This window comes from Mesoplodon densirostris, chromosome 5, assembly GCF_025265405.1.
Source record: "Mesoplodon densirostris isolate mMesDen1 chromosome 5, mMesDen1 primary haplotype, whole genome shotgun sequence".
Lineage (NCBI taxonomy): Eukaryota > Metazoa > Chordata > Mammalia > Artiodactyla > Ziphiidae > Mesoplodon > Mesoplodon densirostris.
This window is the reverse complement of record NC_082665.1, coordinates 88,721,911-88,737,428: the sequence shown is the minus strand read 5'-3', so window position 1 is coordinate 88,737,428 and position 15,518 is coordinate 88,721,911. Positions and strand designations below refer to the sequence as shown.

Genomic DNA, 15,518 nt, shown 5'->3' with positions numbered 1-15,518 from the left:
CAAAAGAAGAAGAAAATGATTGGGAATAGTAATAGAGTTTAGAATTAAAATATCCATTATACCTTATAGTTTATTTTGATATTGATTTCTTTTTGTGCTATAAGTGGTAAAAATATACTGATTATCTCAAGGGAACAGGACAATAAAGCACTTTCAATTCCTAGGACATATATTACTTCTAGGTCATATATTACTGATAACTTTATATTAATTTTATTTTTAAAAGCAATATATGTCTAAAGACAAACATGTAGCCATAATAAGATTATGAATATATGAATATATGAAATATATTTTAGATATTCCTTAACTTAGCCAAAATATGTATTGGAAAAATTATCTATTTCTATTTGTATCTGGGTATGATAAGGCCTATAGAGAAAAATACAATTGATTTTTATAACACCTAAGAAAGAATTACCTTTATTATTTGTGATACTATTTGTATATGTATACAGGAATAAAATTGTTTTCTTTTGTTTTCAGTTGGGATTCTCGCCTTCCTGGATTTGCTTTTAACAACCAGTTCATTCAAATATCTACACGCCTACCATCAGAATATATATATGGTTTTGGGGAAATGGAACACACAGCATTTAAGCGAGATCTGAACTGGAGTACTTGGGGAATGTTCACAAGAGACCAACCACCTGGTGTAGGTACCAATATTTGACTACCCCAAGTGGCAACTAAGACCATGATTCAGACCCCAGCCACTTCTTTGTAGGCCTATACTTCAATATTGAAGCAATGAAAGGGGTCTAGAGATCCCAAGAGCTGCTAGAGTGATTTTCTGAAAAACAAATGAAAAGTCACCATAAATTACAGGTGAAAGTAGAGGATCGAATGGATAACATCATTGACTACAGTGAGAAGTGAGGTTGTGACCCAATTCCTTACCCTCTCAACTGCATAGAAAGAACATTCAGATTCAGAATTCCTTGTCAAATACATGTTTACTTTCAGCTTTTAGAAAATAACTGGCTTCTCCTTGAAATTTTTTTCTACTCCTTAGATAAAGATTTGAATGCTTTTTCCTTTGTTACCCTAAGGTGCAGTTGTGCATTTTTATGAGGTTATATTGCAAGTTACAGTTTTAGAAAATGTTTTTATATGTTCGTATCACTTTTCCCAATGTTTTGTCTTATTAATGGTGTACATTTCATGAATATTTAATACATTGAACAATTGATATAAACTATAATTATTCTAAACATATAATGGAAAATACATTTTAATAAAAATACTAGCTCATTTCCATTTTTCACATGTGATGTTAACTTAAAGGATATATTCAGTATGAGATTATAAATGTGTAAAATGTCATAACCACTTTTTATTGTTAGGTGCTCATAGAACTTTTATTTGTATCACAATAGTTCAGACTTATGAAAGCTGTTTTTCATTTATTCCACTTGAAAGAATATGTTCTACCAAAATTTACCTCTTTAAAATCCTTCAGGGGCTTCCCTGGCAGCCCAGTGGTTAAGACTCCATGCTCCTACTGCAGGGCATGGGTTCAATCCCTGGTCTGGGAAGTAAGATCCCACATGCCCTGCGGCGGGGCCAAAAAAAAAAAAAAAACAGAAAAAAAACCTTCAACATTAGTATTGGCATTATTAGGTTAATATAACCTTGATTCTTAATATATAAATTTTCTTTCACATGCTAATCAGTTACTGGGATTCAGTGTGTGTCAATGATATCAATTTGATTAGGGATCATCAACTTGTAAGCTTTGTAACCTTGACAAGATATTTCATGACCCTGAGTATAGATTTTCTATTCTGTAAAATGAAAAGATCTAGCTGAAAATGAAATTAAATGCTTTGTATATAAATAGCATATTAATGTTTAAAATATTATCAAAATATTATATAAACTTAAATATTATCACATTAAGTACTTAAAGAGTTTGAGTACTTTGATCAGTTTAATCATTTATAGAGCATTCTATTATTAAAAAAGAAGTACAAATTTATAAATAAATTAAGACACATATCCTGTGAAAAGAAACCCAACTATTCTAAAACCAATGTTTTTGTTTGTTTGTTTGTTTGTTTTTGTTTTTGCGATACACGGGCCTCTCACTGTTGTGGCCTCTCCCGTTGAGGAGCATAGGCGCCATACGCGCAGGCTCAGCGGCCATGACTCACAGGCCCAGCCGCTCTGCGGCATGTGGGATCTTCCCGGACCGGGGCATGAACCCATGTCCCCTGTATCGGCAGGCGGACTCTCAACCACTGCGCCACGAGGGAAGCCCTAAAACCAATGTTTTTTTACATAAGTTAGTGTGGCAGTATTTGTGAGTGTTACACATTTGTATATTCATTCACATTCTCTAATGCAGTAATGCTTCAAATAATAAATAAATGATTTTCTAAAAAATGTGTTTAATTCAATCATAGTTTATATGTGCAATGAAGGAACATTTAAATTCCTAGGTTCAATTGTAGAGTGAATTTAAATATTACATTTACAAAATTCACATTTTATTATTATTTAAATATATATTATGTTTTTTTTTAATTTTAGTATAAACTTAATTCCTATGGATTTCATCCCTATTACATGTCTCTGGAAGATGAGAGCCATGCTCATGGAGTTCTCTTACTTAACAGCAATGCAATGGGTAAAACAATTTTTTTTTAGTTTATCATATTTTATGTGACTTTAATAAAATAATAACATAGATTAAAATGTAATCATATTTTGGACTTCCAGATGTTACATTTCAACCAACTCCTGCTCTAACTTATCGCATAATTGGAGGAATCTTGGACTTTTATATGTTTTTGGGCCCATCTCCAGAAGTCGCAACAAAGCAATACCATAAAGTATGATTGCACATTAAAAAAAATAATAAAGGTTTTTAATGATATAAAGTAATTCTCTTTGTTCACAAATAATTTTTTTTTCAAAGGTAATTGGCCAACCAGTCATGCCACCTTATTGGGCTTTGGGATTCCAGTTATGTCTTTATGGGTACAGAAATACGTCACAAGTTGAAGAAGTATACAATGGCATGGTGGCTGCTCAGATCCCCTATGTACGTATATCAATTTTTAAAACGGTGTTAAATATGTCACCTATAAAAGCAGAATGAAGTAATTAAACACATATACTTTAAAATTATTTTAAGTATTTGGCAAAAATCAGTGCTTGTTAGTAGCACCAAATGAATTGGATATGAGATTTTATTAGTAGTCTTTATCAGATGGATAAAATAAAGGGATAATACCATTCCTTTTCCTCCTTTCTCACCTGTTCCATGGCTGTGAGTTGTACTAAACAAGTTACTGTGCACTTGCTTTTCTCTCAGAAGCTTTGGGTCTCGTAGGTAGTCAAACACATTTCTTCTCTTCTCATTAAATGAGTAAGAGTCCATAGAAACCTATTTCATCAACTAATGTGACAAATTACACAAAAAGAATTCGAGGTGAAGCAATTATTTTTGCCATGGAATAGACAATAGTTGTCATATTAGAATACAGAATTAGTGGGCTTGCAGAATATCTTCTTCCCTCAGTGTTTGGGAAAGTAAATATTCTTAAGTATCCAGAAATAATCACTTCCTGTGATTTTTATTTTTTAGGAAGATTAAGTAATCTCAGGGATCCTCCTAGTAACATTTAAACATTGAAATCTAGAATGCTTTGTATATAAGAACTCATTCTAAGAAGAGTAAGAAGGACCTCATTTATAAGACATCACTACCTATAGTAGAATCCAATATATGGTTCCTGAATACATTATTATAGGGAAACTAATTGTTTAGGTTGATGATGTAGCAATACGCAAGTGAAAAAAATGTTTTAAAAAGGAGATTTTTTCATTATTAGGTCTACTATGCTAGCCATATTTTTATAACACCTAGAAGAAGAAATTGTCTATTAACAGAAAATAATGTTTTAAAATGTTATTTAGGCCTAAATTAAAGATTTCATGAAGCATTTATTACTTTAAATATATTTGTAAATACCTACTTGTAAACAATATTTTTCTTATTTAAGCTTGGGCTTTTATTTCAAAAATGACTTTGGTGGATAATAAAAGAATAATTTTATAATTATTGATGGATTTACTAATAATTCTTTATTCCCCTTTGGCAATATTAGAATTATTTGAAATTATCCCATATTTGCTTTGTGTTACCAGAAATACAGCAATACCTATTTCTATATATTGTACAAAATTCCAAATTGCCATTTAATATAATTTCATAACCTCATAAGTCCTTTATTCCTGTGTCTTCCTATTTCCTTTGGAAATTATATAACAAAAGATACTGATTTGAAAGAATTTGTACTTCTAAATCAAAATGACTATTTAATGAACTGTTAACAAAACAGAGCACTTACACGAACTTGCTCTTAGAGTATTTTGCATCTATACATGCTACTTTTATTTCTTGAACATTGCACTACTTGATTAATTCTCTTAGGAATTTAAACTTTCATATTGCTGTTACTTTCATAAATATAATAGAATGTGACAAACTCCCTCTATTGAATCTTACCTCACTAAAATTTTTATATCTTTCAGGATGTTCAACACACAGACATTGATTACATGGAAAGGCAACTAGACTTTACGATTGATGAAGAATTCCATGACCTTCCTCAGTTTGTTGACAAAATAAGAAGTGAGGGGATGAGATACATTATTGTCCTGGTCAGTGTTTATATTTTATATTCTATCTGAGCCTTATTATCTTAGTTTTTTCAAGATTTTTCTCCTGAATGAGGAAAGAAAAGGTGTTTCAGAATATGAAGTATATAATTTTGGATTGTACTCCCAAATCTAAATCTTTCTTCCTTTAATACTTCATTTCATTTACATGGCTGCCACAGGCTACCTTCATTCTTAGGTGTATCCTTAGAGATTTAAGACTAAATAAAGCTGGGAATCAAAGGCAGTTTGTTTTCTAGTAGTCACCCAAGCTACAGACTGGTCTCAATTCACAGACACTATCACAAAGTGATGATGGATTTTCTATTCCTATACAATTCTCAACTTATTCTCTGGGACTGCTTCTTATGCTTGTCATGTTTAAAAATTTTACTTCAAGTTAGTGATTCAGGGGCTTCCCTGGTGGCACAGTTGTTAAGAATCTGCCTGCCAATGCAGGGAACATGGGTTTGAGCTCTGGCCCGGGAAGACCCCGCATGCCATGGAGCAACTATGCCTGTGTGCCACAACTACTGAGCCTGTGCTCTAGATCCCGCAAGCCACAACTACACTGAGCGTATGCACCACAACTACTGAAGCCCGCGTGCCTAGAGCCCTTGCTCTGCAACAAGAGAAGTCATCACACTGAGAAGCCCGTGCACCGCAACAAAGAGTAACCCCTGCTTGCCACAAGTAGGGAAAGCCTGTGCGCAACAACGAAGATCCAACGCAGCTAAAAATAAATAAATAAATAGATTTATTTTAAAAAGTTAGTGATTCAGTGGGAAGAATATTTCATCAATATCTTACAGAAAGCAAGGTAGGTAGCCAGAAATCCCATGGAGATATAAAAACAAAGCAAAAAACACCTGTAATCTAGCTTGAAATCATAGCTAATACATTTTCAAAAGTTCTTAAATTTTCCTTCTAGGGAATTTAGAAGACAATCTAACTAGAACAAAAAAGTTTATGCCATCAGTCCCTTTGTCAGTCCATGTGAGACTACAATACAATGATAATCTAATAATGGAAAATTGTAACATTTTATAAGAGCTACTCAAGTGGATATACTTTTATACCATAGTTACCTGGATTGTATTTCATTTTAATTTTAGAATCCAGCAATTTCAGGGAATGAAACGAAGCCTTACCCTGCCTTTGAAAGAGGAAAAGAGAAAGATGTCTTTGTCAAATGGCCTAACACCAATGATATTTGTTGGGCAAAGGTACTGAATTGATATCTTGAAAGAAAATAAGTATAAAAATGCTATTTGAAAGTTTCTATTTAATTAAGCCACAGTTAAAAACATGTTCAGAGGGAGAGATGTAATGACTTAATAGGTAATAAATAAAATAATACTCTTTGAGTTCAATCCAAATTATTAGAAACAAAGAAAGAATTTATATGTCCTATGTTCAAATACTATTTGTTTCATCTTTAAATTGTCTTTTATTGTATTTCTTGGTACCTCTTGTGTTTTATTATAAAACTTACATTAATAATATGGTTATTCACTATTCTATACTACATGGGTCATTTAAATGTTTGTACTTCTCTTAAAAACATCTCATTGATAAAAGAAACAATGTTTGTAAAAGCTATACTTATAGTATTCCTGACTTGAACAGGGAATATAATTCATTGTATTTAATTTAAGCAATAATATCTCAACCTGTGTATATTAACACATTATAGAAAGCATCCTGATTTTGCTTATATATAAAGAGTAAAGAAAAAATCCACTAGTCATAACTAGAATGAAAAAAAAATCCCATAATGGGAGATGTAATTAATGAAATATGGGAGTCTTTTTGGATCTTGGACCAAAAATAGAATGCTAGTGATAAAAGTGGTGAAATTCGAACATAGACTGTAGATTAGTTAATAATATTCTACTAATGTTAATTTCTTGGTTTTGATAATTGTACAGTGGTTATAAATATGTTAATATTAGGGGAAGCACAGTGAAGTGTATAGAAAAACACTAGATATAATGTTGGTGACATTTCTATAAGTCTCAAAATATTTCAAATTAAAACGGTAAAAGTAAAATAGAAAAAAATTATGTGATAAACAGTGAAAAATCACAATGTTTTAAGAAACATTACAGGTATACACTACTGGCTATAGAAAGGGATTCTTTTTCTTCTTACTTTCTCCTCATTTTATATTTTCTCATTCCATACATTTTCTCAGATTTCTACCTTTCAAACACTATTATCTATCAGCAACTAATTCCTTGTATGTAATTACCACTCTGTGGATTATTTACATTTTTATATGGGACTTTCTAATTTTTACAACATAGATTTAAATCCCAGAGCTTTTGGCCTGATTGAATTTGGGCTCTGTTCTGTGTTTGTGGTTGCGGTAGAAGAAAACATTGGTAGGCAGGGGGGCAGGGGCTCGAGTAGGTGTGTGGGAAAGGGAGGATTTAGTACTAACTGCAAAAACCAAGAAGATATTTGCCTCAGCATGGCATCCTCCAACTCAGATCTTCAATACCTTTAATATAAATATATACTTTTTGTTTTTAGATTTTAATCCTGGGGTAATTGTAGAAAGAGTTTTAATATACCACATTAAATTAAATTTAGAATATGCTTTTCATATTAATTCTTGACCAGACCTTTTGGTTACATGAATTGTTTGCAAAATCGCTACTGACCACAAAGGATGGTATTCTTTTCCTTATTTGCCCTACTAAAGAGGAGATTAATATGGAAAATGGGAATAGTTTGCAAATGATACATATACCAGAACACAAACTGAAAAAAAAATAATTGAAGGAATTACTGATCTGGGGATCTTGAGTCTGTAATATGCTTCTAAAACTCTATTACACTTTGTTTACAACAGTCATACCACACTGAATTTATTTTGAACTGGTTTCCCATCTCTTCTCTCTTTGTAGGTTTGGCCAGATTTGCCAAATGTAACAAAAGATGAAAGTCTAATAGATGAAGATGTTAATGTAAGTTTCATATTGATTAACTATTTAACTGAAAGAAATTCAGCACTGGGATTTAATGACGACTTTGACCAATAATTCAATTTGAATACTTTCCTTAAAAAAAGTGATGGCTTATTTTCTAATTCTCTATATCAGACCATATTAAATCAGATTTATTTATTTTTTTAAATACCAACATGTTTCAGTCACTCTATGAAGCAATTTTACATTTTATTGTATTTAATCCAAGGAACAATTCTTTTTTTTTAATTTAATTTTTTTTGTAGTAAGAATGCTTAATATGACACTTACTCTTAAAATTTTAAGTTTAAGATATAGCATCCTTCACCCTAGGGACAGTGTTGTACAGCAGATCATTAGAACTTATTCATCTCATGTAATTGACACTTTATGACTATTGAATAGCAACTCCCAATTACCCCTGGAACCCCAGCCCCTGGCAACTACCAGTCAACTCTCAGATTCTATGAGTTTGACTATTTTAGATACCTCATATAAGTGGAATTATTTGTCTTTCTATAAATGGCTGATTTTACTCAGCATAGTGTCCTTAAGGTTTATTCATGTTGCCCCGTATTGGAGAATCTCCTTCTGTTTGAAGACTGAATAGAACTCCATTGTATATACCACATTTTCTTTATCAATTCATCCATCAATGGACATTTAATTTATTTCAATATCTTCACTCTTGTAAATAATGTAGCAATAAATATAGGAGTTCAGATACCTCTTTGAGATCCTGATTTTAGGTCTTTTTGATAAATGTCCCCAAATGGGAGTGCTGGATCATATGGTAGTTCTATTTTTAATTTTTGGAAGAATTTTAATACTGTTTTTCTCAGTGGCTGCACCATTTTTCATTCCCACGAACAGTGTACAGGCATCCAGTTTCTCCACATCTTCACCAGCACTTGTTTTCCCTCTTTTATGGATAATAGACATCCCAACAGGTGTGAGGTTACATCTCACTGTAGTTTTGATTTGCATTTCCCTGATGACTAGTGATGTTGAACATCTTTTCTTCTATCTGTTGGCCATTTGTATGTGTTCTTTAGAGAAATGTCTATTCAAATCTTTGCCCATTTTCTAAGTGTGTTATAGTGTTTTCTCTATTGGGTTGTAGGTTACATTTTCACTTCATTGATTGTTTCTTATTTTGTGCAAAAACTTTTTAGTTTGATTTAGTCTCACTGATCTATTTTTGTTTTTTTGCCTGTGCTTTTGGTGTCAAATCCATGAAATCTTTGCCGAGACCATTGTCATGAAGCTTTTCCCTTATGTTTTTTCCTAGAAGTTTTGCAGTTTTAGGTGTTACATTTAGGTCTTTAGTCCATTGTGGTTTGATTTTTGTCTACTGTGTAAGATAAGGATTTGATTTCATTCTTCCACATGTGAATATCCACTTTTCCCAGCACCATTCGTTAAATAGACTATACTTTCCTCATTGTATACTCTTGGCACCCTTGTCAAAATTCAGTTGACTATACATGCGTGGATTGATTTCTGGGCTCTTTATTCTGTGCCATTGGCCTATGTGTTTATTTTTATGCCAAGACGATACTTTTAATTACTGTAGCTTTGGAATATATTTTGAAATCAGGAAATGTGATGCCTTCAGCTTTGCTCTACTTATTCAAGATTATTTTGCCTATTCAGGGACTTTCATGGTTCCAAATACATTGTAGGATTGCTTTTTATATTTCTGTAAAAGATGCCATTGGGATTTTGACAGGGGTTGCATTGAATCTATGGATTGCTTTCAATACTATGGACATTTTAACAATATTAATTATTTCAGTTCATGAACATAGATTATCTTTCCATTTTTCTGTTTCTTCTTCAATATCTTTCAGTAATGTTTTGTAGTTTTCAGTGTACAAATCTTTCATCTCCTTAGTCAAGTTTATTCCTAAGTATTTTATTGTTGTTTGTTGCTACTGTAAATAAGATTATTTTCCTTTCAAACAGTTCATTTCAGTCTATAGAGATGTTACTGATTTTTGCATGTTGATTTTGTATCCTGCAACTTTCCTGAATGTATTTATTAGTTCTAATAGTTGTGTGTGTGTGTGTGTGTGTGTGTGTGTGTGTGTTCTTTAGAGATTTCTACATATAAGATTACATCGTCTACAAACAGGGACACTTTCACTTCTTCCTTTCTGATTAGGGTGCTTTTTTCCCCCCTTGTTTATTTCTAGTTATTTGGGCTAGGATTGCCAGGACTATGTTAAATAGAAGTGGCAAGAGTGAGCATACTTGCCTTGTTTCTGATATGAACAAAAACTCTGAAAGTTTTTTTTCTAAATGAGTATATTAGCTGTGGGCATTTATTATAGAGCCTTTATCATGTTGAGGTAATTTCTTTCTATTCTTAGTTTGTTGAGAGTTTTTATCATGAAAGAGTGTTGAATTTTATCAAATAGATTTTCTGCATTGCTTATTGGTATGACCCTGTGATTTTTTTTTTTTTGTGGTACACAGGCCTCTCACTGTTGTGGCCTCTCCCATTGAGGAGCACAGGCTCTGGATGTGCAGGCTCAGCAGCCATGGCTCACGGGCCCAGCCGCTCCATGGCATGTGGGATCTTCCCAGACCGGGGCACGAACCCATGTCCCCTGCATCGGCAGGTGGACTCTCAACCACTGTGCCACCAGGGAAGCCCTGACCATGTGAATTTTATCATTCATTCTGTTGATGTATTGAATCACAATGATTGATTTTTGTATGTTAAATAATCCTTGCCTCACAGGGAAAAATCCCACTTATTCATGGTGTATGAGCCTTTTAATGTGCTCTTGAATGTGATTGCTAATATTTTGGTTGAGGATGTTTGCATCTCTACTCATCAGATATTGTTAAGTTGTCTGAAACTAGAAATGTGTCCATTTCTTCTAGGTTATCTAGTCTGTTGTATAATTATTTATCATGGCCTCTTACGATCCTTTCTATTTCTGTGACATTAGCTGTAATTCTCATCTTCTCTTTTTTTCTTAGTCTAGTTAACAGTTTGTAAATTTTGTATATGCTGTCTATAAGAAACTCAGTTTAGATTTAATAACACACATAGGCTTGAGTGCCTGTAGGAAAATTATACACATTCATTAAAGTTGAGATCAGGCTGCCTTCACTATCACTTGTGAATCTGACAGATAAATGTCTGACTGACTGGTCTCTCTTACGATTTTCTATATGTGGGTCTAAATTTTGTTTTTACAGGGTTCCAGAGCTCATGTAGCTTTTCCAGATTTCTTCAGGAACTCCACAGCAGAGTGGTGGACAAGGGAAATTATAGATTTCTACAATAACCAGATGAAGTTTGATGGCTTGTGGATTGTAAGTAAACTTCAAGAAATTTATAGTTTAAATTATTTATTGTGTATTGATTATGCAAAATTCTTACTAGATTTTAATAATGTTAACAAAGTATTCTTTATGAAATTAGCTCACTCATTTTTTCTGTAGAACCTTCTTATGCAAAAGACTGGTAAAATGCAGTTTTAACAATTCAGTTTAAGTATTTAGTTGCTTTTTCCTGAATATTAAGTTGAATATTTTCAACTTGACCAAGAAACCAAAATAGTCTCTTTATATAATGATATATAAATGCTTATAACTATTTATTTTATTTTCATTCGATATAGATATGTCTCACACTCGACTGTCAGTCTTTGGTGTAAGAAGTCATAAACTCTTGCAGATGTAGCAAAATCATCTCCTAAATAATATCTTAATTTTAACTTTAAAATGCTGGCAATAAGATTTTTAATATAATTTTGAGATAGCATAAAAAGAATTTACTTTATCACAAGTAAATATTTAATACAGGAGATATTTACATAATACTTATCTGGATTTTTGGAGGTGACATTTCTACTCTGCTGATTTTTTGATATGTATGCATTAATTTACTTACTTTTTTAATTAAAAAACTTATAAGGGTGCTGTTATGTATAAGCCTTGAGGATGTAAGGTTGTATAAAGATAGTTTTTTTTAATTATATAAAGTTATGTACTATAAGGGATTCCATTAAATATATCCCCAATAATTATATCTTGATCCAGAAAAGATAACCTTTTTATGATGGAGGAATCACCTTTAAATGGCAACTAATTTATATATTTATATGATGGTCCGTTTATATATGGTTACTAAAATTCTGAAATGTGTACTCAATAGAGATACTCTTTGAAATTTTCTGTATTTGTAAACTATTACCTTGTGGTTTTAAAAACCACAAACCTGGGCTTCCCTGGTGGCGCAGTGGTTGAGAGTCCGCCTGCCGATGCAGGGGACACGGGTTCGTGCCCCGATCCCGGAAGATCCCACATGCTGCGGAGCGGCTGGGCCCGCGAGCCATGGCCGCGGAGCCTGTGTGTCCGGAGCCTGTGCTCCGCAACGGGAGAGGCCACAGCAGTGAGAGGCTCGCGTACAGCAAAAAAAAAAAAAAAAAAAAAAAAAAAACACAAACCATTGTTTTAAAAAAGTTGATACAACACTCCAGGGCAGAAATGGAGGGAAAGACATGGGGGAATATACACTATTATAATTTAATGTCTAAAAACATAGAAAACAATTCACTTTTATATAGATTTTATCTACAGAGAAAAATAGGACATTTTATGGTTTTCAAAAGGAGATGTGAATGATAAAACGTTAAGAAAGACTGAGCTAAACTAAATTATTTAGTATTGTTGAGATGCCTTATACTTTTGCTTTTTAGAATAGTAAAGTACTATTATTCAAATATCCTACTTTAACTTACTGGGTGTCTGAATTAGTTCTTTTAAGAAGATATGCCCTAAATTTGTTTACTTTTCTTTCTCTTTTTAAGGATATGAATGAACCAGCAAGCTTTGTAAATGGAACAACTACTAATCAATGCAGAAATACAGAGCTAAATTATCCACCTTATTTCCCAGGTACAATATTGCTGCTGTGCCTTGGCTGTTTTCATGCTATTATTATTTATTAATCAGGTTTGTATACCTTATGACATAGAGAACAGGATTCACATTTCCAGTGCTCACTACCCATCTACACACTGGACCACACCTCAACCCATTACCAATATCATCTAAATCATCTAACATTATTTCAAGAAGAAAACTCAAGAAACATGTTTTATCTATATGAATACATTTCTAAATTTGAAGTTGTTACTTTGATTGTCTTAAGAATCTTCCCAGATTTGAGAATTCTCAATATTCTTTAAGATAAAAAATTAAAGTCTTTTATAAAGATTTTTTAAAGTTTCTCTTTATTAGGAAAAAAGTGAAAAAATGCTAACAACACTTCTTTGGTTGTCCCTGACCTAGGAGGGAAAAGTACAGTCTTTCAGCATTCATCCTCATGCTCTTATGTAGGCAGTAAACTGCATAAACAGTTACATATCAAGTGATGTCAAAGCTCTGAAAATTTGCATCTGAAACAGAAAATATGCCAGGGCTTTATGTTAGCATATGGATTTTTTTTTAAATCTATTTAATCAGTATTTCTTATCTAAATGCATAAAATATAGTCGACTTTTCGGAGTACACTTACTTTTCAGGTTTTTATGAGTTCATGTTAATTAGTAACATTTTTATTATTGAATATAGTAAAATTGTGCACATATTTTCCAGTCACAACTGTAACTGCATTCACATTGAAGACCATTTTTTTTCATTTATAATTAGCATAAACAAAGTGCACAAATGGTTAAAAAATCAACAATATTTTCAAACAATGATTAATGTTTTGCCAAAATAATTTATAGTTACAATTTACATATTTCAATATAGGTTACTTTATAACATATTAATATTTTTTATTCATTCTCCCCAGAACTCACAAAAAGAACTGATGGATTACATTTCAGAACCATGTGTATGGAAACTGAGCAGATTCTTAGTGATGGATCATCTGTTTTGCATTACGATGTTCACAATCTATATGGATGGTCACAAGCGAAACTTAGTTATGAGTAAGCAATCTTCATAATCATCATTTCTGACTCTTATTTTTCAGATATTAGATTTAATCTTACCTTTTTTGAGTCCTTCCCTGCTGGCCTTATCTTACTTGGTCCTACATGGCACTTAGAATAATTGTCTTTCTCTCTCTCTGTATCTTTGTTTTAAATGTTTATCCAATTCCCAAAAGAACCCTGAACCATTTTATTTTGTTCCCCAGTATGCACCCAGCTTATAGTAGCAAAATGCCTAACAAATAGTCAGTGCTCAAAGAATAATTTTTAATGAATAATTGAGTAAATAATATATAGTTTGATGTCACTAATTAAAACATGAAATCTGACTAAATCTGCTATTTAAATCCATTATTAACAAATAAGAATATATGTCAATGATCTTAAGCTTCTGAAACTTGAATATCCATATTAATCAAAATCTTATATGAGGGTAATGATGATGGAATACAGGCCATTCTTTGAGTATCAAGTCTTTATTAACACTGTGCAATAAAATGTTCTGCAATGATAGAAATGTTCTATAATTCTCTATTGTCCAATATGGTAGCTGCTAGTCAGATATGGTTGTTGAGCAATGTGGCTAGTGTGACTCAGGAATATAATTTAAAATTTTATTTAATTTTCATAAATGTAAATTAAATAGCCCCACATGGCTAGTGGTCACTATATTACACAGTGCAGCTCTAGATCACTGGTTCTTAACTACACATTGTAATCAACTGGAGATTATTTTTTTAATTTTTATTTTATAATGGAGTATATTTGATTTACAATGTTGTGTTAGTTTCAGGTGTAGAGCAAAGTGATTCAGTTATATGTATATATATATATATATATATATATATATATATATATATATATACATATCTTCTTTTCCAAATTCTTTTCCCATTTAGCTTGTTACAGAATATTGAGTAGAGTTACCTGTGCTATACAGCAGGTCCTTGTTGGTTATCTATTTTAAATATAGTTCAAACAGAAGATTTTTAAATAAATGCTGATTTAATTAATCTGAACTATAGCATAAGCATCTGAATTTTTAAAAATCCCCCAGGTGGTTCTAATGAGTATCCAGGGTTGAAAAACATGGCTCTAATATATGATGGAAGTTGGAAAAAGGATGAAAAGCATTTTGGAGTAAAGGTTATGGGTAATGTTTCCTCACTTAGTGAAACATGCTTATCTTATTTCTAGCACCAAATTCTTTTTCAACCTAGAATATGTGAATTATTTAAGATATTATTACATGAATGAACGACTACAGATTTGTTGACCAAATCCCAATGTAAGGGCACTAAGAACATGCAGAAAGACTAAGGAATGTCAGCAGGACAGGAATAAAGATGCAGAGAATGGACTAGAGGACACAGGGAAGGGGAAGGGCAAGCTGGAGCAAAGTGAGAGAGTAGCATTGACATATATGCACTACCAAATGTAAAATAGATAGCTAGTTGGAAGCAGCTGCATAACACAGGGAGATCAGCTTGGTGATTTGTGACCACCTAGAGCGGTGAGATAGGGAGGGTGGGAGGGAGGTGCAAGAGGGAGGGGATATGGGGATATATGTATGCATATAGCTGATTCACTTTGTTATACAGCAGAAACTAACACAACATTGTAAAGCAATTTTACTCCAAAAAAGACGTTAAAAAAAAGTAAACAAACTGACAAAAAACCAAAATCTGTGTAATGTGATAGATACTACAATAGTGTTATGAGAAACAAGGAGAATGCTCAGCTAATTCTATCAGGAAAACAAAAGTGACATCAAAAGAAAAGTTATCATTTGAACTGATCTTGAAGAATAAAAGGAAATATGCCAGGGAGTAAAGGAAAGCTACTACATTTCACCAAGGTAAAGAAAGTATATAAAATTTGTCATAAGCTATTTCTATGGTATCTA

General features: G+C 32.3%; 1 protein-coding gene across 1 annotated transcript in view; it reads left to right on the top strand.

The window, feature by feature from the left end:
* The window catches only part of SI (sucrase-isomaltase), a 105,903-nt gene that overhangs the window by 68,175 nt on the left and 22,210 nt on the right, over nt 1-15,518 (top strand). The window contains exons 27-36 of the mRNA XM_060100016.1: nt 487-655; nt 2,536-2,632; nt 2,725-2,837; nt 2,924-3,049; nt 4,546-4,674; nt 5,787-5,897; nt 7,587-7,646; nt 10,863-10,979; nt 12,479-12,566; nt 13,471-13,609. Of these exons, the coding sequence (XP_059955999.1) occupies nt 487-655; nt 2,536-2,632; nt 2,725-2,837; nt 2,924-3,049; nt 4,546-4,674; nt 5,787-5,897; nt 7,587-7,646; nt 10,863-10,979; nt 12,479-12,566; nt 13,471-13,609 (1,149 nt within the window). The remainder of the gene's footprint in view (nt 1-486; nt 656-2,535; nt 2,633-2,724; nt 2,838-2,923; nt 3,050-4,545; nt 4,675-5,786; nt 5,898-7,586; nt 7,647-10,862; nt 10,980-12,478; nt 12,567-13,470; nt 13,610-15,518) is intronic.